Source organism: Mustela lutreola, chromosome 4 (genome assembly GCF_030435805.1).
Source record: "Mustela lutreola isolate mMusLut2 chromosome 4, mMusLut2.pri, whole genome shotgun sequence".
Lineage (NCBI taxonomy): Eukaryota > Metazoa > Chordata > Mammalia > Carnivora > Mustelidae > Mustela > Mustela lutreola.
In genome coordinates this window covers 1,828,592-1,856,049 of record NC_081293.1, presented here as the reverse complement: position 1 = coordinate 1,856,049, position 27,458 = coordinate 1,828,592, and the positions used below count along the sequence as shown (strand labels likewise).

The 27,458-nt window shown below is 58.1% G+C and overlaps 1 protein-coding gene across 1 annotated transcript in view; it reads right to left on the bottom strand.

Annotated features, from left to right (window-relative positions):
• The window catches only part of TCERG1L (transcription elongation regulator 1 like), a 170,570-nt gene that overhangs the window by 13,242 nt on the left and 129,870 nt on the right, over positions 1–27,458 (bottom strand). The window contains exons 7-9 of the mRNA XM_059172575.1: positions 26,142–26,296; positions 17,074–17,143; positions 3,548–3,683 (exon numbers count right to left, since the gene is read on the bottom strand). Coding sequence (XP_059028558.1) covers positions 3,548–3,683; positions 17,074–17,143; positions 26,142–26,296 — 361 coding nt within the window. The remainder of the gene's footprint in view (positions 1–3,547; positions 3,684–17,073; positions 17,144–26,141; positions 26,297–27,458) is intronic.

The window sequence follows — 27,458 nt, the reverse complement described above, 5'->3', positions numbered from 1 at the left end:
GCCGATGCCTGCAGGAAACACCCTACACGCACGGAGCTCACGTGCCAACGTGCTCACTCGGGCTGTTGTTCAAAATAGCACATTTGGAGAACACAAGCTCTGAATGAAAATGCAGGATTTTTGGACAATGAATTGAATATCACGATCTCATCCAAAATGTTTTCCGAAGGTTGATACTAAGAGAAAACAGCATCCAAACTTATAAGTCGGCTGAGCCTCATAGGCCTGTGTTAAACGAAGTATCTGGTCGAGCCACATTCAATTACATTCAGTCCTGCTTATACTATAAGACAAAAATATTTATTATTGGCATCTTAAAATCTATTATTAGAAAGACTGGAAAGAAATGGACCTTGCTGATGAAAATAATTCTCTCTTTGGATGGGATTTGGAGCGACTTTTTTTTCCCACTGAGACTTTTATTTTGGCCAATTCTCTTTCACTGCACAGACGACGTGCCCAGGCCCTTGCCTGTTATCTGTGGGCTCCCACGTGCCTGAGAGATCTGAAGAGTTGCCATAGATCACGGGGCCGCTCAGCTCCCCGAGAAGCACGAGTCACTGCTTGGAGCAGACGGCAGGTGCGCTGGCCTCGCCTCCAGGGCCGTGACGGGCTGCTGGAGCGGGAGGACCACGGAATCCTTCAACGCGTGTCCGGGCCCAAGTGCCTGCTCCGGCTCTGCAGAGGCAAAGCCACCTGCATGTCTGTGGGAGGGGCCTCAGAAGTCAGGGAGGGGGTGGCCGTCTAGCTGCGGGGAGAAGCCCTCCCCGACTGCCCTGCTGGCAGGAAGACACCCGATATCGTCTCTTTCTACCAACGGCCTCACGACGGACACCATCTCTGCACAGAGATGGACTGGTACGGCCCGGTGGGCATGCCTGTGCGGCCCGCGAGTTCCTCTTTCTAATGGACTCGGGTCCAACCTCCCGGAGGCTCACCTGGGTAGACGGCGACAGGGTGAGCCAGCCTCCCCCAGGCCACCCACTCTGGGAAAGCTGGCCAAGGGTGCCCCATAGAAGGACCCCAGACAGACAGCAGGTGCAGGGCCCAGAGTTCCCAGAGCAAGATCGAGGGCTCTCCCACAGTCTTCCTCTCCTGGCCCTGGGAAAGCCACCCCCGCTCCTGAGGGACACGAGGCAGAGGAACAAGTTCTCAGTCACATGTTCCTAATGTTCCTAATACATTTATCGGAATAGGCTGGGTCTCATGAATCATCTTCTGTTCAGTGAAGCCTCTCCTTCGCAGGCTGACAGTTTTGGTTTTCATTAAAAAAAAAAAAACAAAAAAACAAACAAAAAAAAACTCTACTGTGGTTTGTAGAGTAAAACAAAATTAAAATAAAACCTTCCTTGAGCCATCAGGTAGCTTCTCCAAAACCACGGACCTGGAAGCCCCTTCCCAGTCCGTCATCCCCACAGAACACGAACCACGGCCTTCCTCCGCGACCGGGAGCCCACGGGAGCCGGCTCTGTCGCTCTGCGAGTGCACGGATTTCTGGATGTGAGCGCTGAACAAATGCAATAAAAAACCTTATTAATCACTCAGTCCATGAAAAAAGTGACCTTTCTGTGCCTCATTTCTAAGCAACTAGAAATCTTATGGGCTTAGCTATCAAATGCTCTTGAGCATGAATAACTTATAAAATCTGCTGGCATATTTTATAAAGTCAAAAAGTCATAAATGGCCGCATTGCTTTAGGACATCAGCAGTAAATTCAAATCGATCTTTTCTATTCATGAACTGTGTGTGGGCTTCCTCTGAAATCCCGCAAAAATACGGGCTCAGCCGTCACCCCCAGACTCAGAGCCCCGGGCAGCACGGCATATTTCTGCGCTGTTTTTGCTGATTTTTTTTCACGTAAGAGTCTCACTGAGAAGATGTAAGAATCCAAGAGAACCACCCATTGCAATGAAGCAAGAACGCGCTGGAAATCTCATCATGGAAACTGCTCAACCGAGGCCCCGGGGATAAATTCAAGCAGCCTCGTCGAGCTGGCTTGCCGGCAGCCTCGGGAGGAAAGGTGGGCGTCCCGGGCAGCCCTGAGCTCCCGTGAGGTTAGTTTGAGGCTGTGCGGGCGAGCGGGGGCTGGCTGGTTTCCCAAGCGGAGAGACAGGCAATGCCGGTGTCCCGAAGGTGAAGTGAGGCCTGCTCTGCTTCTCAAAGGCCCCGAGAGCCATCGTGTCTTCTGCGCCTGACCGCACTGGAACAGACCGGCCCGGTCGATTCGAGTACTCACAATTGCATGTGTTTCCGCACACAAGGGCAGAAGACCACCTGCATGTCCATCAACACCTACCCAGGGCCCAGGCAAAGCCCGGGAGCAAACATGCCCGTGGCTCTCCAGGACAGAGGCGGCCTCTTGGGGCGATTCTGTGGAAGAAGAGACGCCGTATTGCTTCTCAAGGGCAAGACCTGACCTGTGCTGCCGGGTCACCGTGAGCGTGGCAACAGGAAGAGGCGACAGCAGGTGCTCCGCAGACCAGCCCCCACGTCGTGGGTTCCGTGGGCCCACTCCAGGGTCAGCTCTGGCCCGGGACTGTGAACATGTCGTCGGGCATACAGACCGGCCCGCCTGGGTTCCTTCCGGACCTCCGCCTCACCTGACACCGACGCTCATCTAGGTTCACTCGCTGCCTCGCGGTTCTGAGTTCCTTCCCGTCCCTCATGGCCGAGGACTGGATTTCATTTTTGAGTAAAGCTGGAGTGACGTGCATATTAACACTGCGGGCACCGGAGGAGAGCTCCCCCGTGGCAGGACGGCCTCCGTCCTACTGGTGATACTCCAGAGCTGAGGCCATCCCATCTCCGTGCACCCTCAGGGCCTCCCGCCAGCCCAACTCCGGGAATCCCTGCTCGACCCCTGGCTCTGGGGGGCGTGCGGCTGTCCTGACCTCTGGCCTCGGCGCCCATGGCGCCTGCTGCTGGGATCGGCCCGCCCAGAGGCAGTCTGCGGGGGGCTGCTCACCACAGAGGGGATTTGCTCGTGTTCCCAAGGCCACTGCCGTGTCCGCGATCATCGCTGCCGCACACGGGCTCCCCCTACGGCCCCTGCGTTCAGCCTCATTTTGCGAAGAAATCCAGCTGGGTTGTTAGAGCAGACCCGTCTATACCCAAAAGCCAAAGCTGGAAAGAAACGTCACTGGAGGGGATTTGATCCTAAAATGTTCTTCCCCCAAATTTGAACTGAGATGCAGACGTCAACTCTGATCATGACAGCCTGATTCCATTAACGAGTCGCCCCGGTCCCCAGGTGTGGAGGCCGTCGCCGGAGGAGGGCAAGGCCCGGTGACGCCCCTCTGCGAGGTGTGGACCCTGAGAGCTGCCGGGCTCCAGCAGGAAGCTCCTCGCCACGGAGCATTTCTGCACGCAGTCCGCTGACGCCCCCTCCCGCCTGCCCCTCCCATGTGTGCCCCTGGGGTGACCGCCTGGCAGGGCAAGGAGCAGGGCCTCAAATGAGTGAACGCCACTCAGCCCAACTCCGTGAACCCGGGGAGTGTTACTGAGTGACTGGCTTCCGGGACAGCCGTCGTCTGCTCGCGGTCCTTACCCCTCGCTCCAGCAGCATGTCTCGGAAGTGGGTCACCCGCTCCTCCAGCGGCAGGAGGATCTGGGGCGGCGGCGTCCCGGCACCCTTGTCCTGTCCTTCTGTCTCCTCCGGCCCAGGACTCCCATGGCCTTCTGTCCTTTAGGGCACAAGACACAGAGAGGTAAGCGTGCCCTGGGGGCCTGTCTGCAGCTCCCAGGGACACCCGAGAACCACAGACAGCCAGGGGCCGGCAGCCGCAGAGGAGGCAGCTTTCGCTCTTGGACGCAGACGGCATTTTTGCACTTGGGGCGCAGCCGTAACCCCCCACACAGGCACCAGCAGGGAGCCAAGGTCATGGCAGGGGCGTGCGAGAGCCAAGCGGGGCCACCAGGAAGACAGCCCGGAGTCGCGCTTCACTGCCTGGACCTGGCGTCCAGGACAGGAAGGGGTGAGGCTCTCCGTCGGAGCAAATCACTGGAGCTCACATCCAGCTCTGCTCCTGCTGTTCTTTGTTTCAGGGAGGCCTTCATTTTGGACAGACGCAGAAAGACAATCGCAGATTATGCCGTCGACTCTCTGGGTACGAAACGCTCTCCTGGAGCAGAACCCAGCCGGGGAGGTCAGCGACAGCAGCAGGGACCAGGACCCCGCCCAGGCCGTCTGCCTGGGGAAAGGTGCAGAGCTGGACCGCTGGACTGTTCCTCCCTAGGCCCGGGGGCAGCCGTGGCCACGGCCCAGCCACAGCAGGGCAGCACCGAGAGCAGGCAGGAGCCGGGGCCGGCGGGCAGCAGGCTGACCGCTGGCGGGGAAGGATGAGCGCGGCCTTACCAAGCACCAGCTCTGCATCCTGCCTTCTGTTCTCTGCTGCCCGTCCCGTAGCTCTCTCTCTGTTCTGCACCTCATCCCTGTGGCACTGGGGACCTCCTCCCAAAACATCTCCCTGTCTGCTGCTGGGGGACGCCCCGACCCTGCCGACACAGGTACTCCAGTGACGCTCTCCTCCTCCTGACCTGGCCCGCGTGGGAGCGGCTGGTCCCGCCGCCACTTGGGTCCCCTTGTCACGGCCTGTGCTCAGCCTGAGCCGCAGAGTCTACCTACACTGGCCTGGTGAGCCTTTGCTCTGACCCCAGGGACCCCTCTGCACGGTCTCCTCCCTGGCCAGCCCTGCTCTGCATGTCCCCATAACCAGGTCCCACGGCCAGTGACCCCAGCAACGAGGGGGGGCGCAAATCTAGTCTGTCCCTAGACTGACAGTCTTAGAGACCGTTTCCTCTCTGGCAGGCCTGTGGTCAGGCGAGGCTGCTGAGACCCCTGCCAGGCACCGGGAGGTGTGGCCCCTGCACGGCCGCCAGCGCCCCATGCTCTTGGGGTGTAGGAAGAGCAGAGGACACGCATCAAAGGGGATGGCACGTCCCCGCGTCTCTGCAAATCTTCACCCCGGGAATCAGGGGCAGGAGGCACTCAGGCCACACGCATCAGGCTTCCTGACCTAGGGAGAGAACAGTGCCCTTGCTTAGGGTGACTGTAATCCCGGGGGACATCTGGGGGCTACCGGGACATGGAGAGGCAGAGACCAGAGATGCGGCTGAATGCCCTGTGATGCCCCGCACAGACACCCACAATTATCCAGCCAGTCCACGCAATCCGTGTGTGGGGGGTGGAGGAGGCAGACCCGACCAAGGTCAAGGCCCGTCCCAGGTAATACTGTCCCTTGACCACACTGTTCCCTGCCTCTTGCCCCCTCTTGCCATCACCGTCCATCCATCCAGGACCCCGTGGGATTCTGCCCGTGGGCACTTCAGGGTGTGCTGAGACCGTGCAACGTCCTCAAGCACTCACCAGGTGTGGAGTGTGGACAAACCCCCCCCCCCCCAGTGCAAAATGTCCAGAGGAAAAAAACAATGGAAACATCGGAATCTTATTTCCAGACCAACTATTTCAGGAAAACGCGCATTCTTGGCTTCCTACGTGATTATGCGGATTTTCAAAAAAAGAAAATCACCAGTGGGTTTGCAATTGTGTCCTTTTCCAGAGGGTGTAATTAGGATTTCTTTGTAATAAATTTTCATTAGATAAAAATAGAAGTGTGGAAATAAGACCTGTATTGTTGAGACTTGAAATAGGATTCACAGGAGCTCCGAGCTCAGTGATGATCACGTATTAGAGTTCGTTCCACACGGCGTCTTGTTTAGAGCCGCTGGACGCCTTCCAGAACGGCAAGCTCTCAGTCCAGTTAGAATCGGTCAGAAGTAAATGCAAACTTGCTAAATATAATTTTAATATTCTCATGGCTGAATGAGTTTGGTACATTTAACAAAAAGCAAATTCTAATGCTTGGAATAAAGCTAGCTCCGTCCCCATGTACCAAGGAAGAGAGGCCGTGTCCTCAAGGGCATGGCCGCAGTACCCACCTGCCTCGCCGGCTCGGTGGGGCGAAGGCCTCTCACCTGGAAACAGTTCGATGCCTCGCCAGGCTGGCACCTGCTTGGGGAGATCTTTGGGGCCAAATGGGTAAGTTGAAAAGGGCTTGGTCACGTCTAGCCTTTTCCCCGGAGCAAGGGTTCCCAAGTCTGGGCCACGGTGCTGGGTTCCCTTTATCCTGGGGACAGCATGCTGCCTGGCTCCCGTGTCCCATCCTCGGGAGACACTATGGTGGCTGCTCCCCCACCTGGCGCGGAGGGGCTGTTCTCCCCCACTCGGCCCCTCGCCTCCGCCCTGTGACCGCTGCTGAGCTCGTCCCGCCGAGCCGCGGGATGGCCCGTGGGCAGGGGCGCATGGCGTGCGAGGTCGAGCACGGGGCAGCAGGTGATCTGGGAAAAGTCACTAGATTCACACGCAGTGCGACTGGATTCTAGACACATCTGGCTGCTCGTTTCCATTTTCGGGCAACAAATGCTAATTAGTTTATCTAGAGGCGGAGGGAACGGGGCGCAGGACTTGGCCCATCCGCCAGCCCCCACGGGTCGCCTCGCAGACGCGCACACACGCCTCTTCCCGCCTCCTGCGTCTTCCCGTGGAGAGCAGGGAGAGACGGAGAGGTGCCGGCACCGCACGGCTCTCCGACAGGTGCGCAGGGGGGGCGTGTTTCTCGGCCTCCTCCCCACTCCTTCCCTCCCCGCCTCTCCCCCCCCCTCCCCGGACACCATCAGCCGAGAGTCCGCACAGAAATGGAAGCCGTTCTCGGTAACCACTGCTCCGAGGCGGAGCACAGGACGGAAGAGGTAAGGGCTGACTCAGGCTGTGACGAGTGATTCCATCTCGTGTGAAGGAACCCTGGGTGTCCAGAGAAGAAACTGCACGTGGCTATGTGGCCCTGAGTGTGCGGCTGAGCCCCCCCCCCCCCCGGGGACAGCGTGTTGCGAAATCTTGGGCAAACTATGGAAGCTGTGTGGACCTGGTTTTGGTGAAGCACGTGGTTTGGATGAGACGATCTTGAAATGCCTCCAGGACCGCCGTCCTGGGACGCAGACGGGCTCCTGCTCATTCCGTCCTGCGGAAACATTTAGTCTCCACTCTGCCGCCGACTCACTAGCTCTGCCTCCCAGCGTTGCCGTTCCTAGAAATCCCTAAGCAGGCCTCCTGCATCTCCCTCCAACTTGCTCTGAAATCGTTCGGCAGGAACGGCCAAAGGCAGTGGCCTCTGGCCCCCCAGCCCCACTTGGCAGGGGACACCACCCTCCCCTAGGCTGGCGACAGGCAGGGTGACCTCAGGGCCAGAGGCGGAAGTGTCCTGGCAGCCCTGGCCAGCCTCCCACAGGACCGGATCTGCACATGCCGCGGCCACCACCAGGGGTCCCTGCCGATGGCCGGCCTGCAGTGCCCTCCTCAAGGGGGGTTTGCTTAGACCACCTCTCCGTCCTCCCTGCCCTCCCATCCGCCCCCCTGCATTTCTGCTGTACCACCATTGCCTGTAACCAGAGACCAGAGACCACTCAGGGTCACACTCTGCCGCCACGAGGGCCGGCTAGCCAGGCGGTGTGCTGGCAAGGGTGGGCCGCGGGATAACAAGACTGTCTGGCCTCTGTCCCTGCTTCCGTGTGAATTTCCTGAGCCCTGGGCCAGGGAGCGCCTGGCCCACTGGAAAACCACCACAGCTCAGAGGGCTGAAGCCCGCAGGAAGGGAGGGGGCGCAGAGCTGGAGTCTGGTCACAGGGCCGATCATTCGGTCCTTCCTGCCTACGTCCTGGCACTGATAGAAACTCCAACAGTGGGGCTGGGGGGCTGCCTGATGCCCCAGGAGGGAGGGGCACCCAACTCTATGTGGACAGAGGCCCGGGCACTCGGGACCCTTCCAGAACTCACCCTCCCCTTGTCTTCTGTTTGGTTGTTCCTGAGTTGTGCCCTCTATGATAAAACCATAACCTTACGTACAGTGCTCTCCGGGGTTCTGGGAGTCATTGTCACAAATCACCAAGCCTCCAGGGAGTTTAGGAGACCCTCATATTCGTAGCCAAGTCAGACAGAGGAGGGATGGGCTGGGGACCCCACTTTCTGCCGGTGTCTGATGTGGACACACTTGTTTGGTCACGCTACTTTCCCTGCGGGGTCTGCATTACCTGTTAGTGGGGTCTGCATGAACTCTGGGTGCTTACAGTCAGAGCCGAGCTGGGCGACGCCGGGGGACCAGCAGGGAACTGTCCTCAGAGGGCAGGCACTATTGGGTTTCCTCCAGTACCATCGGCAGCTGTGCTGTGGGCCCGCTGTGTAACCCTGTGGCCAGGGCAGGCCATGTGGCTCCTGAGCCCCCCAGTTCGATCCCAGCAGACGTCCCCCCTCCAACCTGCAGCGCTCGGCCAGGATCACCAGTGTGTGGCTGTCAGAGGTGGAGAGGGAGGGTCTGTCCCCGCCTGCCTGGCATGGTGGCCGACCAGGCATCTCTGGTGTCCCTCCGTCCGTGGAGGCGTCATCCGGGTCTCCATCCTCAACTTCCCACAGCAACCAAGTGTGCGTCTGTGCCCAAACGTCCCCTGCCACAGGGCTACCAGCCACTGGCTTAAGACCTAATGACCTCATCCTAACTCGGCACATCTGCGACATCCCAATTTCCAAATTAAGCCCCAGGCTGAGGTTCCGGGGCCGGGGCTCCAGCGTCGGAGTTGGGCGAAGCCATGCAAGCCCACAGCCAGGGCCATCGTCACCAGCAAGCAATCCCCACAGCCTCAGGGACCATCCTGGTCTCGTCACCGCGAGAAGCAATGGGCTGGAAGTGAGGAGCCTGAGGCTTCCTGGGTGTGCGCCGTGGGGACGACACGTCCAGCCCAATCCAGGAAGCACTGCACCAGCCTCACGCTCCCCAGACTGACCAAACCCCTGGGTCATGGGCTTTTTTCTAGAACATCCACACCGGTTTGTGCAGAGAAGTCTGTCTCGAGGACACGTCTCAGGTTGCCCACAGCCGACGCCGGGGTCTCCCGAGAGCCTCTCGAAGGCATCACCACAGGGCAGCACGCCCCGCAGTCCAGGCCACATCCCTGTGCTGGTGGCCCCCGGCTGCCAACCTTCCCCAATTTCTTCTCGCTGCAGCCCCGCCAGACCATGCTGGAGGACGAGCCCCACCCTTCCTCGGCTCCTCAGCCCACCAGCCTGGTCCGCCGGCCCCAACTTCACGCTCCCTCACCTCCGCGCCTTCCCCGTGACGCTTCCCTTCCCGGTGACGCTTCCTCTTCACACCTGCTCGTCCTGCCCCTTGTCCACTCGCAGCTGGCTTGGCTCCGCTGGTCACCCGGCCACTGCCCCGGCGGGACACGGCCCATCCTGTGTGACTGCGCTGCTTTCCCCTCTGCGCCCAGAGTGCGGGGTTCCTGCAGCGGGAGGGCCGGACACACGACGCTTTGGTCGCGCTCACTTCCGGGGCCGCCTACGCGACGGCCGGGCGCGTCCCCGCAGGCGGCCCCTGGCCTGTGCACCTGCTCTTCTCCGGCACGAGGTGCCGCGCTTGGCACTCAAAGGGCAGTGACTTCGCTATTGACTTAGATTTGGGGGTTGAGTCTCTTCCTTGCGGCTTCTTCAGAGACACATTAGACGCAGTGGAGCTCCAGGTCCCACCTTCTGAAGAGACGTCACGGTGCTTAGACGTCTTTCTTACAGCCGCAGAGCCGTGCCCTTCCGAGCTATTCCTCCGGAGTCTGTCTGGCTGTAGTGAACACGTTCTTGTGATCCTGCCGAAGGCGTGGCTGTTCTTGCGAGAGCTGTCGAAGGAACTCCCGGAACACGGCTGTTGTGTGGAGGTGCGGTGGTTCGGTATCCCCTGCTCTGTCCCGAAAGGTTGCTAAGAGCGACCCTTCGGGACCCAAGCGTACCTGGAACCCCTTCAGGGCTCACGTAACTGTCGTCTGGATTTCCATTAGCCTCTTCTGGCTCCATAACCCCATCCTCATAATCGGAAGAAGAAGGAAGAGGAGGAGGAGGGTGAGGAAGGAGAGAAGAACGGGAGGCAGGGGGGAGGGAAGAAGGGGGAGCTACGTTGTAGGGATGACGGGGGAGGCAGAGTGCCGGGCGTGAATTGTTTGATATCAATAGACTTATCTTTGAACTTGGACTTTCACACACATGTACTGTATTTTCAGGAAAATCTCATTTCACTGATTTTTTCACTTGTAAAATTTAAATTATAACACTTGCCACTTAAGATTTTTTATAATAATTAAATGAAGTCATATGAGCACCTGCTATTTGCTGACATTCTGTGTATAAAACCCTGTCCTCATGCGATCTTATCACAGCCCTGTAGGGCAGCCATGGTTATCATCCTCATTTTACAGATGGGAAAACTGAGACGATGCATGTGAAGTACTTAGCACAATGGCTGGTCTGTAAATAGTACTGGTGGTGATAGTGCTGCTGGTTGTGGTGATGATGGTGATAACACAATAGTGATGATGGTGATGGTGGTGATAATGGCGATGATGATGGTGGTGATGGTGATGGTGATGGTACTGGTGCTGGTGAAGGTGATGATGATGGTGATGGTGGTGGTGGTGGTGATGATGATGGTGCTGGTGATGGTGATGGTGGTGATGGTGGTGGTGGTGGTGGTGATGGTGCTGGTGATGGTGATGATGGTGTTGACGATGGTGATGATGATGGTGGTGATGGTGGTGGTGATGATGGTGATGATGCTGGTGCTAGTGATGATGATAGTGTTGATGATGGTGTTGATGATGGTGGTATTGATGGTGCTGGTGATGATGATGGTGATGATGATTACAATTCTGGTGATGACAATGGTGATGATGTTGGTAATGTGATGAGGGTGATGATGATTCTTCACTCTCATTGTCTCTTGCAGCCTCTGACCATCCACACCAAACCTTCCAACACCGAGATCCAGACCTTTGTTTGGCTGGGTGATGTCTCACCTTTTATTTGATTTAATGGATGGGAAGAACTTGCTCTTTCTCCTGGCAAAGAAAGCTGGGAATTTATCAACAAAATACTGCCATCCTGTAAGTCCAGTGTTAGACACAGTATGAAATTCTGCAGGAATCAAAGTCTCTGTGAATGTCTGCCTTGTGGGGCCTCAGACATTCTGTCATGTGGTTGAGACAAATGGCCTTCAGACGAGGCAACCTTTGGAAGATCTGTATTCTGTAGGTATTAGCCCTGACACTGCTCTGTTGGAGCTGCCTTTGGCCACTGTTGGAGACTGACACATCACTCAGGGTGGGTTCTGGGTTCCTTGGTAGGGTTGGGGTGCAGGGGCCTGGTTGGGATTCAATGTCGATGGTGGCATCGAACAGGATGCCTCCCTAGGAGGGAACACAGCCATGGGCAAGATCCTGGATCCGGGAAGGAGCAAGGAGCACGGGAGCATGGGCTATAGCAGCCGCTGCCTGCATGCAAAGGGAAGACTCTAGGAAGGCCAGGGACCCAGGACTGCCTGGAGAAGGAGGATCTGGGCTCCAGCCTGGGGTGCCCATCCCGGGACCTCACTTCTCCCTTGTGGTCTCATGGACCGCTGGCAGCCTGGCAAAGCTCTGCCCGCCTGCCCGCCCAGCTCTCACTTCTGGAGCTTGGCCTGACCCCACCTTCTGGTCCTGGCGACACCTTCCCAGAAAGGGCCTGGGGTTCCTGAAGGCCCCGCTGTGCTGAGCCCGGCAGACGTCTCCACGGTGCTGCGACCACAGTCGTCCATCCCTTTCTGTGCTCAAAGTTGTAGCGTGTCGGTTACACCGCAGGGCCCAGGACCTCCACCACCCCGATGGCTGTGCCGACGAGGGCCATCGGAAGGACTGAAGGCCGTTCTGGCTGCACCTTTATTTGTCAGCTCAAGGGCTGCCCTGTATCCAAAGGCCATGGTTCCTTCCATGCTCCCATTCATTCCACCTGCTGGCGGGCGTTTGTTGTTAGTGGCCGATGGCCTCCCCCTGGGTGGCCCTGAGCTCAGACCCTCTGGTCTCCAGCACAGGTCAGTTTCATTGTCCGAGGGCAGGGCTGACCCGTGGACCCTCCTTATGACACAGCTCATAGGTGCCAGGCTGTCCTGTCGGCAGGGCTCGTCTTGGTGAAGTCGAAAGGACTTCCCAGCAGTTGGGGGCCCTCGAGCATGGTGGGGGACCCTGTGCCATCTCCTCATGGGGAAACGCATGTGGTCTCAGAGTCCAGGACGCGTTCTCACATGACAGCAGCACAAGGGACCCAGGCCTGGTCCCACGGCATTGGGGTCTCCCTGTTTGTCGAGGTAGGGGGGCTTCCTTCTGTTCGCCGAGCACCCCTACCCCCATCCTGAGCACACGCAGGCTTGAGGAGACACCCAGGGCATATCCTCGGCTCGGGGGATGTGGGTGTGTCTCACAGAGGCTGCTGGGTCACTCGCATTGCAACAGCATCAACAAAACACGGGGAAAGGCTGGAGGGCAAGTGTCAGTCCCGTCACGCGCACCTCGGGGCCCAGGCCTCTCAGGCTTTCGAGGATCTGAAACAAAACCAACCTCCTGACACAGAAAGCAGAGGCAGAGGCAGAGGTTGTTAGTCTCCCCCAATTTTCACACTGAAGCAGACCAGCTGGGCTCTTAGGATGACAGAAGGGAGCCTCACAGGCAGCGTCTTCACAAGCTAGGGGGTGACGCATCCCCAGGAATTCATACCATCAGGCACAGCCAGAGCCCAGGCACCCACGAGCCCTCGGGGGTCGCTCCCCCCCAGAGGCACGTCCCAAGACCTTTGGGCCCAGCGAGTCGAGATGCCCCAGGTTGAGAGGCAGCCTCAGGCCATGGCCTTGGAGCAGGCTGACGGGGGGCGGGGGGGGGGGTGCTGCTGACGCTGGAGGGGTCTTCTGGGCTCCAAACTCAGGGGAGCCGATGTGGCCCAGAGCTTGGAAGGGAGAGGTGGCCGGGCCTGGTAACTAAGGGTCCCTCCAGGACAAAACTTAGACAAAAATGCCAAGAGGAACTGGTGGGAGCCTATGGGGTCACACAGACACGCCCCAGAAAGGGAAGGACAGGCAGGGGTGAGAGTGAGGGACAGTGCAGGATCCCCACTTTGCGACAAAGAGAGGGAGTTCCAGAGCCTCGTGACCAGGAACGCCGTCTCCAGCCGCCTTCCCGTCACCAGCTCATCTCAGCTTGAGCTGCAGGAAAAGGTCGTTGTCCGATCCCATACCAATGAGCCGGAGAACAGTGACGCGCGGAGCAAAGGACCCACAGCAGGGGAAGTCCACGGGCAGCCGGGACGCGGGCCACGGGCAGCCGGGACTCGGGCCACAGGGCAGCCGGGACGCGGGCCACGGGGCAGCCTGGACTCCGACGGAAACACCACCCCGCTCCTTGGGAGGACACAATGTTTCAAAGGACACAACAGAAGCTCTAAAACCACTGCGTGTATCATGATAGACAACTCAGGGGGGAAGGGGATGTTGGACCAAGTGAACATCTAAGAAGCACCTGAATGATGCAAGAAATTAGAAACGAAAGGGAGAAAAGTTTTAGAACTGAAGGACGCACCGGAAGGTGCACAGATGTGAGCAGAATAAACACCACCGATGACGCCTGGAGGGGAAACAGCGAAGAAGGAGAGGAGAAACCAAAAGAACCTGAGAAAGAGACAAAAAGGATGTGGAAGCCGAGGAGGCAGAAAGACAGAGCCCCCCGTGGGCCCCGAGAGGCCGGCGATGAGGCGCACGCGCGGAAGGAAACAGGTATTGTGGAGCTCAGGAGGCGTCTCCTCGTAGGAAACAGATGTTCAGCCACGTCGTGAAGAGCCTGTCAGACCCGGGGCAGTCCGAGTCCCCACGACAGAGACACACACTCCGACTCCTGCAGGACAGACGCCGTGACTGAAGCAGACCGCGCCACCAACGCTGCTCCCTCTGGGAATTCACCGCGCGTCCAGCCCCCGTGGGAGCTGCCGGCAAACCCACACGATGTCGGGAAAGTGAGTTTTGAAGGGAAGGAGTCAAGCCTGCGCCCCGTGTTTTCCACCTGGGCTCCAACTCCGGGGAACCAAAGAGTTGAGGAGAACGTTGTGCTCTGTAAAGTGCTCAAGCTCACGGGTGCCAATGACACGGGAGAACGCACCTGCTGGTATGTACCAGTCCTGCAGGAAATGACGGTCCCACGCCAGTCACCTGCGCACATCCCAGGAAGGCAGGTGACCCGAGCCGCGGGGCCGCCCGGCAGAAGGCACTCGGGGCTGCTGCGAGGGTCTCTCGTTCAGTGCCGACCAAACCCAGGTGGGCGTTGAGGGCACAGAAGCTGCAGGGCTAGGAGCTCGCGGGGGCCGGGGGCGCAGACACACGGATGGGGGAGGGAGGCTTCCGTGAGGGGGAAGACGCCGATTTCTTTCAAAGCCAATGAAGAAAACGAAGCTGGGCCAGGAAAGGAGTGCAGGTAGCAGACTGCGGAAGGAGACCAGGAGGCTGCGGAGCACAGAGCTGAGGGGGATTCGGGTCGGAAAACAGAGTCACAAGAGAAGCTCAAACAACGGAGGGAACGGGGGCGTCGGGGGCGTCGGGGGCGATGAGCTCGTGTCCAGGAACGACTGTTTGCTGCTTGTTCTCAGGAGGGATAATGACGATCTTTTAAAAATCTTCTGTTGTTCATGCACCCTGAAACATGCACACGTGGGGTTTACAGGAGATCTGGGGTTTGTTCCAAAATAGTCAGAATGGGGCGGCGGGACCAGGCATGTGTGGGGCTGGCGGGAGGCAGTGGCTGAGCCGAAGGTGCCCGAGGAGGTGGACACCCTGCCTGTAGTCTGTTCTGGACGTTGTCACACTGAAAACCTTTAAACTGGTGTGCTGTGGCACTCTGAGTTGAGTGGGGGACGTCGGTCATTCTCACGGTGTTGGGCCTTCTCCCGTGGCGGCCTGGGGGGACCCCCACACTGTCCTGACGGCGGTCAGGTGCCGGGCCCACCGCCCGGGTCGGCTCTCTCCCTCCCTCGCTCCCGCCGTCGCTGCCAGGAGGCCCCCGGGGGGCTGAGGAGGCCAGGGTGGATTTTCCTCCCTTCCTGTGGGCAGGCGTCACTTCTTCTAAGAAACTATTGTTTGGTAGAAATAATACTGAAGCTGTATTTTTAAGACTTTACACAGCATAGACTTAAAGAATCATCGGGGCCATGGGGTTCCGGGCTGGCGGGTCGGTGGGGCGCGCCCCTCCTGATCTCAGCCTGGTGAGCCGGAGCCCCATGTTGGGCAGAGAGATGACTGAAAAAGAAGACCCTTAAAAATCTTAAAAATTAAAAAAAAAAAAAAAAAAAAAAAAAACAAAGAATGATCAAGGGCATAGAAATGATGACCGCAGAATGGTTTTAACCAGGAATCGTCGTAAGTCAATGATGTGAGGTCGTTTTCCTCACACACGGGCACGGTTTCCTTTACAACCGTCACATTTTCCACTCGTGATGCTGTTTAGACAAACACCAGTTTTTACACGTTGCTGCTGGAATCCTGGCCAACGCCGACCCCAGCACCCTCCACACCGCACAGCCGCTGACCCAGCACCCGTCTGCGGCCTGTCATGGCGGCGGTCCTTGCGCTGCGCCTGCCGGGGACGGCGCAGGTGCCTGTGGATCCCCTGACTTTCCGTGGGAGGCTCTGTTCCACTGAGCGGAGCGGGGGCTGGGCTCCGGCAGCTCCTGCCTCCTGAATGGGCTCCGGGTCCTAAGGCACTTTTTTTTTTTTTTTTAAAGATTTATTTATTTAATTGGGAGAGCATGCATGTGTGTGAGCCAGGGGAGGGGCAGAGGCAGAAGGAGAGTCTCAGGCAAACTCCCCACTGAGCGTGGAGCCCAACCAGGACTCAATCTCATCAGGACCTTGAGATCATGACCTGAGTTCACCACCCTGAGATTGTGACCCTGAGATCATGACCCGAGATCATGACCTGAGTTCATGACCCTGAGATCATGACCCGAGATCATGACCTGAGTTCACGACCCTGAGATCGTGACCCTGAGATCATGACCCAAGATCATGACCTGAGTTCATGACCCTGAGATCGTGACCCTGAGATCATGACCCAAGATCATGACCTGAGTTCATGACCCTGAGATTGTGACCCGAGATCATGACCTGAGTTCACAACCCTGAGATTGTGACCCTGAGACCATGACCTGAACCGAAACCAAGTTGGGCACTTAACCGACCGCGTGCCCCAGATGCCCACATACCCAGAACGCTGACGCCCCTGACACGGGCACGTGGCCCCTGCTACAGGCCGAGGCCACCTGTGAGAGGACCGATACGTGGGCGGCAGGCCGTGGCTGCATGTGTCCGCTGGGCTATGGGGAGGCCGGGCTCTGGCCGGACAGCGGGCCCCCCGGAACTCAGAAGTGGCCCATGACTCTCCTTTCACAGGTGGTCTTTTAGATCCCCCAGCTTCCCTGCCGGAGACGGTGGCCGCGCAGCCCTGCCGTGCCTTCTGCCGCCTTCCCGGGAGCGTAGACACACAGACACTGAGTTTCACCCCTTTGTGTGGGACTCAGGAGGAAAGGAGCCACAGACCGGGGCCTGCGGGAGGGGCCGGCGGCGGTCTCCGGGCCACGGGTGCTGCTGCCACAGCCAGAGGGTGGCACGCGCGAGAGAGGAGCATGCACGGAGCGTGCCCGCCGTCACCAGCACCCTTCCCCCTTCACCTGCCACCTCGGGCGGCCACTGGGAGCTCCTGCAACCTCGTGCAGACCGGAAATCTGAGGTCGCAGTGAATGACTTTGTCCAACATCACCATGTGCGCAGAAGGCCCCCGAGTCCGACCCAAGATCTGCCGGACATGCCCTCACCCAACACACGGCACCCGAGGCTCCCAGCGGGCTCCGTGTGTGTCTCCAGGGCTCAGAGGCCAGGCCGGACAGGGCACACGGGCCCTGGGGAGGGCTGGTGCAGGCCGGACGCGGTCCAGTGTCCTTGGTGCCTAGAGCCACCACGACACCTGCCCACCAAGGCATGGGGCACCCAGAGCCGTCAGCGACACAGAACCTGAGACCCTCCCACCTCTGCTTACTGGTTAAATCTGCTCTTTGCTCAGTCATGAAAGTCAAAACGAACCTTTTTTTTCTTTCCATGCTGCCTGCGGCAGAAAGACGTGAGAGCCAAAGGCCTTGTCACCTACCGGTTCCTCTTGGTCCTCAGGTTCCGGTCTCCCCTGCCGTCCTCAGACTGAGACCCGTCGCTGTGGTCGGCTGGAAGAAAATCAGGTGAATGAGTTGGGAGTGTCTGCGCCCATCACTCTGGCAAACCACCAAGACGCACTCCCTTTCAAACAGAGTCATCTGGGAACGAGGGACACAGACCAAGCCCTGGAACCAGCTTCTCTCGGCGCTCCTTGTATGTTCCGGCAGAAGAGCAAGCTGCTGCCCTTCTGAGCAGAGAAGGCCTTTAGAAGCCGCCCGATCGTCCAGCAAAGCCAGGGGACAGAGAATGGGCAGTGGGCATCTCCCAGCCCCTCCACGGGCAGGCCCTGGCAGAGACCTTCTATGTCACGTGTGCCTTCATGTGCTCGCAAGCAGATTAAGACCCCTGTCCCTTCCTCTGTCCGCCGCCTTCCCCTCCCCTGCACATGGCACCGACTTCACTCCGGACCACGTGTCTACTTCCAGAACCCAAACTGATTTTGACGACAGGTCCCCTATTTACATCCTGAGGAGACTGGTCTGGTAAATATTTGATGAGATTTGAAATGGAAAATAAAAAGGGGCTTCAGCATTTCATATTTGTCTCCAAAAGGGAGGGGAAATACAAGGCTCAACCTGGTTCTAGAACGTTATTACTTCAGTCCTGACCCACGGATGGTCCACACGCTCCCCGGCATCACACTGCTTTCCAGCCCGCTTCTCGCTCTGCATCCATCACGCCCGGGGACCACTGTCCCATGCGCCCGTCCCTGGCATGCAGAGGTGAGGGGGGCTGGGCTCTGCAGGGCATTCCCAGGTCCCCACGTCCCCCGGACCACCAGCTCCCTCGGCCCCGCCTTCCTGAAGAGGCCCCACCAGGACAACACTGCCACCGCCTCAGAGAGCGCCGTGTTTGGAAGCCGGCGAAGCCTTCAACCCCGTCCACTCTTAGTTTGCGTCCAGTGTTGAGCGTGGGGCTGGCCGCGGAAGGAGGGAGTCAGGCTCCGGAAGCCTGCGTTGGTCCCAGCCCTCATCCTGGTTCTGGGGCCCCCCCACCCGTGAGCAGCCACGCCACGCCGTGTGCACTCCAGCGTCCTGGGATGCTGGGGGACACGGACGGGACTGAGAACTGGCCCCAGGGGTGTCCCACCCCGGGAGATGCTGGCCCAGGAAGGGCCTCACGGACAGGCACCCTGCGCACATGAACTTGGGGCAGAGTGAGGCTCCCTGTGGGACAGGGGTGTGTGCTTGAGGGAGGGGCAGGCTTTCGGGACGCCAGCTCCGGGAAGGCTGGTGTCCACCCCTTAGTGGCACCTTCAGGACGCCTCACGCAGCAACACCTGGGCCGTCCTGTGAGCTGGAGAGAGGATGCTCAGCAGGTTCCAGGATCAGCGGGGACAGGTCCCGGGCGTGACCCCCAAACGGTCTCCAGACATTGCTAAATGCCCCTCCAGGGGACAGAAGCCCCTCCTCACTGAGAGCCACAGGAAAGAACCCCTGTGAGAAATGAGCTCACTTGCGGCCAAGTTCACCTTCTTGCCTCTCCACACGCTCTTCCCACGGGGCCCCTCTGGGACGCCGGCGTCAGTCCCTTCCTGGCTTCTGACCCCGAAGCCCAGGAGGCTCACTCCCCTGCCTGCTCCGCCCGGCTCCCCCTCCTGGCCTCTCGGCCTCACCCCCGCCCCGCACGTTGAGCCTGGGGCCACCCTCACGCCCCAGCCTCCAGGCCCACTGCAGCCCTGCACTTATGACCCCAGGCCTGGATGCTGGTCCCTCTGGCCCGGCACGCGCTGGCCTCCCACACGGGCTCTGCCTCAGACGGGATGTCCCCACCCAGCGCCTGCAGACCACGCTCTCCCCGCTTGCTGAAACCTGTGACCCTCGCAGCAGACGAGTCACTCGTGTGAGAGTTGCCTGCCCCGTGACCTCCGAGAGTGATGTTTCCGAGACCGTGGGAAGAAGACGCACCTTGGCTCCTCCCAAGGCACAGAAGACAGAAAGACCCCCAAGACTCTGGCTGCCCTCAGCAAAAAGAGGGGCAAGGCAGGGGTGCTGTCCTAGCTGGGCGAGCGCCCCCAGGAACCTCTCCTCCCATGGCTGGGTCAGAAACTGCCCAAGGTGGGGGAGTTGGGGCAGTGGACCCGGGGGCACGGTCGTGGGCGCTGGGACGAGAAGCCAAGCAGCAGGGCTGCCTTGCCTTTCCTGTGCTCTCCTGGAGCAGCAGCCGTGCTTCCGGCTCTCGGGTCCCAGCCAGGACCGAAGTGCAACAATTCGACGGGACTCTGGCACTCACAGCCTGGAGGCAGCGCTGGGCCCCCACGACCTGGGCACCCCGACTTCTGACCGACCGGCTGGAAACTGTGCTAGAACAGTCCACAGAACACAGAACACAGCTCACGCTGCGTTTACTGGCTCGGAACTGTGACTGGGCAGCAGGTGTCCTGCTCCGTGGACCTCCTCCCTCCCCCGCTCGCTCCCTGCCCCCCCCCCTGCTTCCTGCTCCTTCCCCCTCCTCCCTGCTCCCCCTGCACAGGCAGGCCCACAGCAGGCGGCACAGACAGGAGTCAGCCTGCACTGCTGGACGTGAGGGAATCACACTGGGTAGGTCCAGGCCCCGCACTGTGGCTCTGCGGACCCCGCTAGCAGGGAGCCTCCTGACACCCAAATCAGCCTCTGCGTTCTCTGCTCGTGGCAGGTCATAGTCAACCTGTGAAAAAGTGCAGAATGAGAGTTAGGCCTGAGCAGAGCCGGGCAGAGTTCTACACGGCCCAGAGGGGGCAGAATCCTTGGGAGAGGTCTCTAGGTCGGGGGCCAGCTGGACCCCAGGGTCAGTCACCCTGAGGGACGAGCTGCCTGGTCCCCTAAAAACGCTGCACTGACGGCAATCCCCTGCCCCCGAGGCTCACTGAGAGCTTGCCCAGGCTCCTCCCCCTCCCCGAGCCCCACAAGACACGGGGCTCCCGGGTGGGTCCCCCTCCCTGCTGCCTGGGGTACAGCGTGAGCGGCCCTGCGTCAGCAAGTCCCCTGGCCACTGGTCTGGGGACTCCCACTGCTCTGTCCACCCGCGGCCTCTCCTCCTGCCCCACGACACGGCTGTCATTTCCTGTCACTGCCCGTGGGCCTTCTGCTCGTGGCTGGGGCCGGGGTCCCGCCCAGGGCTGGTCAGTCCAGCCTCCAAGTGCACAGTGACTGGTCTGGACGGGGACTGCTGTCCTCTCTCCCCGTGCGCCCTCACGCCTGGATCGCAGCGGAGCAGACAGCCCAAAGCACTAGGTTCTGGGAAAAACCACTTGGAAAACGCTCCCCCAGCCTCTCCTGTCCCACAGCTGCATGTGGCCCAAAGGCACAGAAAGAAGGGACACAGCCCTGGGATCGGTGCTCACTCAGTGGCACATCTGAAACCCGGAGGGGCCCGCCATCTGGCCACTGGGCTGCAGCAGAGGAGAGCGAGTGTCACAGGGCATCATGGAGACCCCGCGGGGCCCAGGCACCTGGCCTGCCCCTTCCAATCCGGCTGCCTGGCAGCTTCTGCTGGAGCACATCAGCTCCCCACAGGCACCTTCCAGGGCGGATGGCCTGTGTGTCTTCATTCGTCTGCTGGCTCCAGGGTCCTGCACCAGTCACTGTGCAAAGAGGCGGCACAGGCCAGGGGCCCATGGGTGTTGTGGAGCGTGGAATGCGGGTCCCGTGGGAAGGTCAGGTCACTCCCAAACAGCTGGGATGGGGGAACTCTGCATGGGGGGGCCTCCTCAACCCAATTTCTGGGGCAGGTGATGCCAACTGTGGGCTACGGACAGTCAGCAGGGACATTGTCAGCTGAGCCTGGACACCTGGTCCCACTGTGGCTCTGAGACTCGTGTGCTCTCCCTGGGCAAATACAGCTTGGGAGAGCCAGCCTCTCTCGAGCCACAGCTGTGTTTACTCACAGGGACGGTTTTATGTCCTACTTGCAAAATGAACATTATTACCAATGCACACTCGTCTTGAATATAAATGACTAAAATGTTTACAGAGGAACTGAGGCCAAGTGACATCTGTGCCACCTCTGCGGTAGGTTGGGGACAAAGTGGCTGAGAGGACAAGGCTGCCCGCCCCTGGTCATGGGTATGTCAGGCACAGGGAGCAAAACACTTTCCAGAAGCGCGTTCTTACCACAGGCTCATGGCTCAGGAGAAGCCCGGTAAGGCTGTCCCTCCTCGGATGCGGGGTCTGACCCGCCCCCACACACTAGAGAGAAATGGGACCTGGGGCAAGTTAGTTAATCCATCTCCTTAAATTCCCTCTTCTATAAATGGGTATAAAGCCGGTGGGTTGCAGAATGATGGCCCCCAGGATGGCCGTGGCCGGTCACTGCACCTGTGAACATATCAGGTTCTATAGCAAAGGAGGATCCAGACGGCAAGCAGCGACCTGGGGACGGAGAGCGTCCTGCGCCGCCCAGGTGAGCCCGGTGTAATCATAAGGACCCTCCTTCCCAGGGGAGGAGGAAGGCAGGAGAGTTGCCAGAAAGATCTGAGGTCACCGTCCTGCTGTCCCTGAAGGGGGGACCAGGAGCCCAGAGCAGCAGAAACCAGGCGGCCAGGAAACACGGCTTCACCATCTCCACTGGGACTCGCGCGGCTAACAAACGGGCGTGGGGCGAAGCCATGGAGCCCGTGATCACGCAGTTCCCACGGGCCCCGCCTCGTGAGGCCGAGCTGATGGAAGTGACCAGGCTGCGCGCGCACCTTCCCGGCAGAGCTCCCTCCCCTCCCCCGTCCGCTGCACCGAACGCCGTCGGCCCGGCTTCCCGGTGCCCTTCCGCTCAGCGGGCATTTACTCCGAACCCACAGCAGAGCTTCTAGACCCGGAAAAAAATCTCGATGCACGCAAGATAATTAGGAAATAATTCAGGTCTTTGTCTGAGTCCCTCAGCAACGCTAACAGAATCAAGAGGGGACTTTTCCCTTCTCTGTTGAGTGATGAGTGGCTTAGCACGTCTGGCAGTTCTGAACCCTGTTCCACGAGGCTGTCACAGCATCAGCGCCCCCAACACCATGCCGTGTGTCCCCTGCACGCAGACACACGTTGAGAGGCCGGAGCCCCGGCCTGCGGCCGCTCTTGGGTAAAATTCAATTACTTCATTTGCCTCTTGAAAAATAACCGGTATCAACCGGAATGCTTAATTGTCCTATTTCAGACTAGAAACAGGTATTAATATATTCAGATCTGTAATGTCTTGGAGTTGAGCAAAATGTGAAAAACAAAATTCTCCACCAAGAACAATTTCCCCTAGAGCCGGTTTTCGAAATAATCAAGGTCAAATCATTTGATGAGTCACGATGGATGAACAGACAGGGAGAAGTGTCACTTGCCGAAGGCTGGAGGTCATCAACTCTGCCCACTAATCGCTAATTAATCCTCTAGAAATACCTCCTGCCCTAATTGTCTGGCAGCAAACGAAACAGTTTGGGTGGGTGGATCTTAGAAAATTAGAAATTATTCCCGGAAATGTCAATTCTACCCCGCAACAAGAAGTCGGGAGTTGCAGTCATTCGCATATCTTTAAGGTTCTGGTTAAAAACCCAAAACACTCCTTTAAGAAAGTCTTGTCCTCTTTTTACAAGAAGCAGCAAGGTTAAAACTTGTTTTGTAACTACACGTAACGATATCAGTCTATCTATCTCGGTAGAGTAGTTAGGGGCGTTGTGATAAGTTAATGGAAGACGAGTGTGTGCTGTAGCAAATCCCAATTAATCTGATATTTCGGTTGTGGTTGTGTTGTTGAACTTCAGCTTCAATTCTACTTTTCCTGAGTACAGTGTGTGAGATGGAGCGCTGATCTGTGAACCAGGTAATTTAGATCCTGCTGTTAAATTAATTAAACAAGAGGCCATTAGGCTGCCAGGGCTCTGAGACCTGGGAGGTCCACTTAAGCAAACTGAAACCAAGGCCCGTGAATGTCTCAGGGCTGCAGCATCACTCACAATGCCGAGGATGGCCAGTCGCAGACCGCCAAGGGGGCCCGGAGCTATGGCCAATCCCACCTTCTCTGCCCGCCTCTCCCCGGTTCCCGTCAGCACCAGGTGCGTGTCCGATGTGGCCCTGCTCCACGGGAACCCAGTTTCTGCACAAACAAACTCTCGCAGCGTTTCATACACCTCGGTTCATCCTCCACGTGCCTCCCACCCCAGTCCTGCCCCGGCCGGATACGGCGGCAGGCTCAGTGCCGAGTTCTGCCAACGCCCCTCTGTCTCTCCTAGACCCGGTGTCACTGGGTCCAAAGGACAGAAGCCACAGGGCAGCCGTGCACCGCCTTAATGAGCTCCTTTCTCGTACCTGCCAGTGCTTTGGGGGAAAAAGAGGGAAGGAGGGAAGGGGGTAGGCGGGCGGGCGGGAGGGAGGAGGGAGGGGAGAGCGGCACCCAGTCATCTCCGGCGCGAGCTAAGGAAACTCTGCATTATTTGTCTGTGGCCAACCAAACCCACTCGCAGCTGCGGCGGCTGCCCTTCGGCCGGTCTCGTGGGACTGGAGGATCTCGTGAGGCCGAGGGGTCTGTGCTCGGCTGCCCTGTGAGTTGGGCCTTGGGAGATTGTTTTCTATGAGGATTTGTTTTCAAACCTTTCAATGACATATCGCTTTTAAAAATGGACGCAGCCCTCGACCATTCTCTTACACCGCACACAAAGATAAACTCAAAATGGATAAAAGACCTCAACGTGAGACAAGAATCCATCAGAATCCTAGAGGAGAACATAGGCAGTAACCTCTTCGACATCAGCCACAGCAACTTCTTTCAAGATATGTCTCCAAAGGCAAAGGAAACAAAAGTGAAAATGAACTTCTGGGACTTCATCAAAATCAAAAGCTTCTGCACAGCAAAGGAAACAGTCAACAAAACAAAGAGGCAACCCACGGAATGGGAGAAGATATTTGCAAATGACAGTACGGACAAAAGGCTGATATCCAGGATCTATAAAGAACTCCTCAAACTCAACACACGCAAAACAGACAATCATATCAAAAAATGGGCAGAAGATATGAACAGACACTTCTCCAATGAAGACATGCAAATGGCTATCAGACACATGAAAAAATGTTCATCATCACTAGCCCTCAGGGAGATTCAAATTAAAACCACAGTGAGATATCACCTTACACCAGTTAGAATGGCCAAAATTAGCAAGACAACATGTGTTGGAGAGGATGTGGAGAAAGGGGAACCCTCTTCCACTGTTGGTGGGAATGCAAGTTGGTGCAGCCTCTTTGGAGAACAGTGTGGAGATTCCTCAAGAAATTAAAAATAGAGCTTCCCTATGACCCTGCAATTGCACTCCTGGGTATTTACCCCAAAGATACAGATGTCGTGAACAGAAGGGCCATCTGTACCCCAATGTTCATAGCAGCAATGGCCACGGTCGCCAAACTGTGGAAAGAACCAAGATGCCCTTCAACGGACGAATGGATACGGAAGATGTGGTCCATATACACTATGGAGTATGATGCCTCCATCAGAAAGGACGAATCCCCAACTTCTCTAGCAACATGGACGGGACTGGAAGAGATGATGCTGAGTGAAATAAGTCAAGCAGAGAGAGTCAATGGTCATATGGTTTCACTTATTTGTGGAGCATAAGGAATAGCATGGAGGACATGGGGAGATGGAGAGGAGAAGTGAGTTGAGGGAAACTGGAAGGGGAGGTGAACCATGAGAGACTGTGGACTCAGAAACAATCTGAGGGTTTTGAAGGGGCGGGGGTGGGAGGTCGGGGTGCCAGGTGGTGGGTATTATGGAGGGCACGGATTGCATGGAGCACCGGGTGTGGTGCATAAACAATGAATTCTGTTACGCTGAAAAGAAATTTAAAACAACAACAAATAAATAAATAAATAAATAAAAATGGACGCCACCCAATCAGAGGAGGAGACAAAACCACAATCCAACGCTTCCTGTCCCTGCGTGCAGCTGCGTTTCCACAGATGCGATTACATACGCACCTAAGACACCTCCTGTCCCAGCGGAGGCTTCCCCGGACTCACTGGAGAATGTTCTTGTCAACTTAGGTGAAACAAGCCGATGAAACCTGCCTCCCCCAATCCCAACACACCACGCCCGCATTGAAGAGCACCATTTTCCAGGCTCCTGGCGTGGTTAAAAATGTTTAGAAAACTTTCCAAACACTGTTTTCTAAAGTTCCAGTTAAATGCCTCCGCCTTTGACTGAAACCATGGGTAGATACTGTCGTGCGTCGGCTCTCTATCATGAGAATAAAAATCATCATTGCAAACTCGATAAGATATCCCGTAAAAATAAAACAAAACCCTCTTTCAAGGGGTCAAGATCCAGTTTCCTGGCCTCTCAGGCACGTGTGCGCCTCTCAGGTGGGAGGCCGCTTCTGACTCTGAGTTTCCAGGCGAAGCCAACGCTTGTTCAACCCCCGTGCCTGGCGAGCGGGCTTTCCCAACACCGCAGCTAATAAAAAACACATCACATCTGATCGGAAAGGACCCTTGCCGGAAAGGCTAACCGTTCTTCTCCGACTCCGGGGAAGCGGGATTTCCACGGTTGTTCGCAGACAGGCGACCTCTCCACCAGGCGCCCGACCCCTCGGGCGGGAACGCACCCTCCCCGCCAACACCTGCCTTCCCGGGAAGCCAAGCGCCCTGGGAATAAACAAGGGACGGGTCCGTTCGCAGCTGGGACGGGGGCTGTGAGGGGGAAGGACACGCGCTCCTGCCTGCACATCGGTCCCCAAGCGGAGTTCACGAACCGTCTGGAATACAAAGTAAACGCTGGCCAATGACCGGGGTGGGGGCCTTCAAGAAGCCGAGGACCGAGAAAGCCTCCTCTGAGTTAACTGCTTCACCAAACGCAGACAGAAAGCCCCAACCACCCTGGAAGAACATGTCTCCGGCAGAAAGTGCCACAAAACCTCAGTGACTACATTCTCAAAGAGCGAACACAGCGCTTTAGAAATCGGCTTCCGGCCCAGCCAGGCGACCCCACCCCCCACCCCCCGCCACGTCCCTGCCCGAGGGTGAGGGATCCGCGCCGGGGACGGTCGCCCGCGGCCCCGCTGCTCATTACGTGTGGGCGCCTCCAGCTTGCGCTTGTGGGGCGGGTCCTCGATGATCCTGTTCAGGTCCCCGCGGTTCTTCAGGTCCAGGGGCTTCTCCCACACGGACAGCTGCATCGTCGGGTTGAAGAAGAAAACCCGGTCGTCGCCCGTCCAGACCACACACCTGTTTGAGTGGAAAACGCGCCTCAGTTCCCCGCGAAGACATGGAGTTCAGAAATCAGCGGCGTGCCACCTGACCCAGAAACCCCTGGGGCCCGAAATCCTCACCTTGGCAAAGGTACTTCTGTCCCATCTAAGTCATAATGGCCGTGTCTGGTTTTCTGGGCAGCTTCACAGAGCTTCTCCTATTTTCCCAATCAGCTAACGGGTAAATATTCCTCTGACTGTCCTTCTATGGGGTAGAGACAGCAGAGCTGAGCAAAGCGGGCAGCTCAACGCGGCCCTGGGGGTCCAAGCTCGTCCTGGCACGCCAGCTGCCTCTGTGTGACCCTGCGCTCTGCGGACCTCTGGCCGCCCACAGGGGACCACGTGATTTGGAGGGGCTTCCCGGTACACATTTCCCAGGACTTGGAGACATCGGCACATCCTACTCTCCTACATCCGAGACATTAGACGGGCCACTGTGTTTAGCAGCTCTGCCCACATTCTCCAGTTTGTTTCTAGAAGAACAAAGAATTAAGCTTTGTGTTTTCACATTAGGAATCTGAAATCTCCAAACGGAGTAAGAGGCCATTTGACGACCCCACCTCTGAGGAGGGCATCAGAGAGGGGGGAAGATCAAGAAGTGAAGAAAACAAAACAAAGAAAGGCTGGGGTCCCTAACGCGTGTGAGTGGGTCTGGAAGGCTCCGTGCACAGGAACCCGGGTCCAGCAGTGGCCAAAAGAACGCGGCCGCGCAAGGCCCCCGGCCCGGCCTCTGGCTCTGCCCCACGGGTGGGCCGGGGTGGGGTAGCAAGGCCCGTTGCTGCTCTGGGCTCCTGGACGTTTCTCCTTGGGCCAGTCCCCCTCCCTGGGCCCCAGCCTCCTACCGCGGCCTCCCAGAGCCCTGCAGGCCAGGGTTCCCGGATTCCAGAAGCGGTGGGACTGCCCAGGAAAGTCCACATGTACTGAGCACCTGTGGCTATTGGTTTTCCTCTAACAGGGGACCTCTGACCGATAAGGAGCTGCCTCTAGGCCCTGCCTTCATCCCCGGTGACCCACTGCTCCCGTGCCCAGCCGGCCGTGCGCAGCTGCGCACCGTCAGGACAGAGCGAGCCAGCACCAGACACTCAGCTCTGCACAGAGGACACCCTCGAACCGGCCTCTGCCTCCTTGCCCAGCCGGAC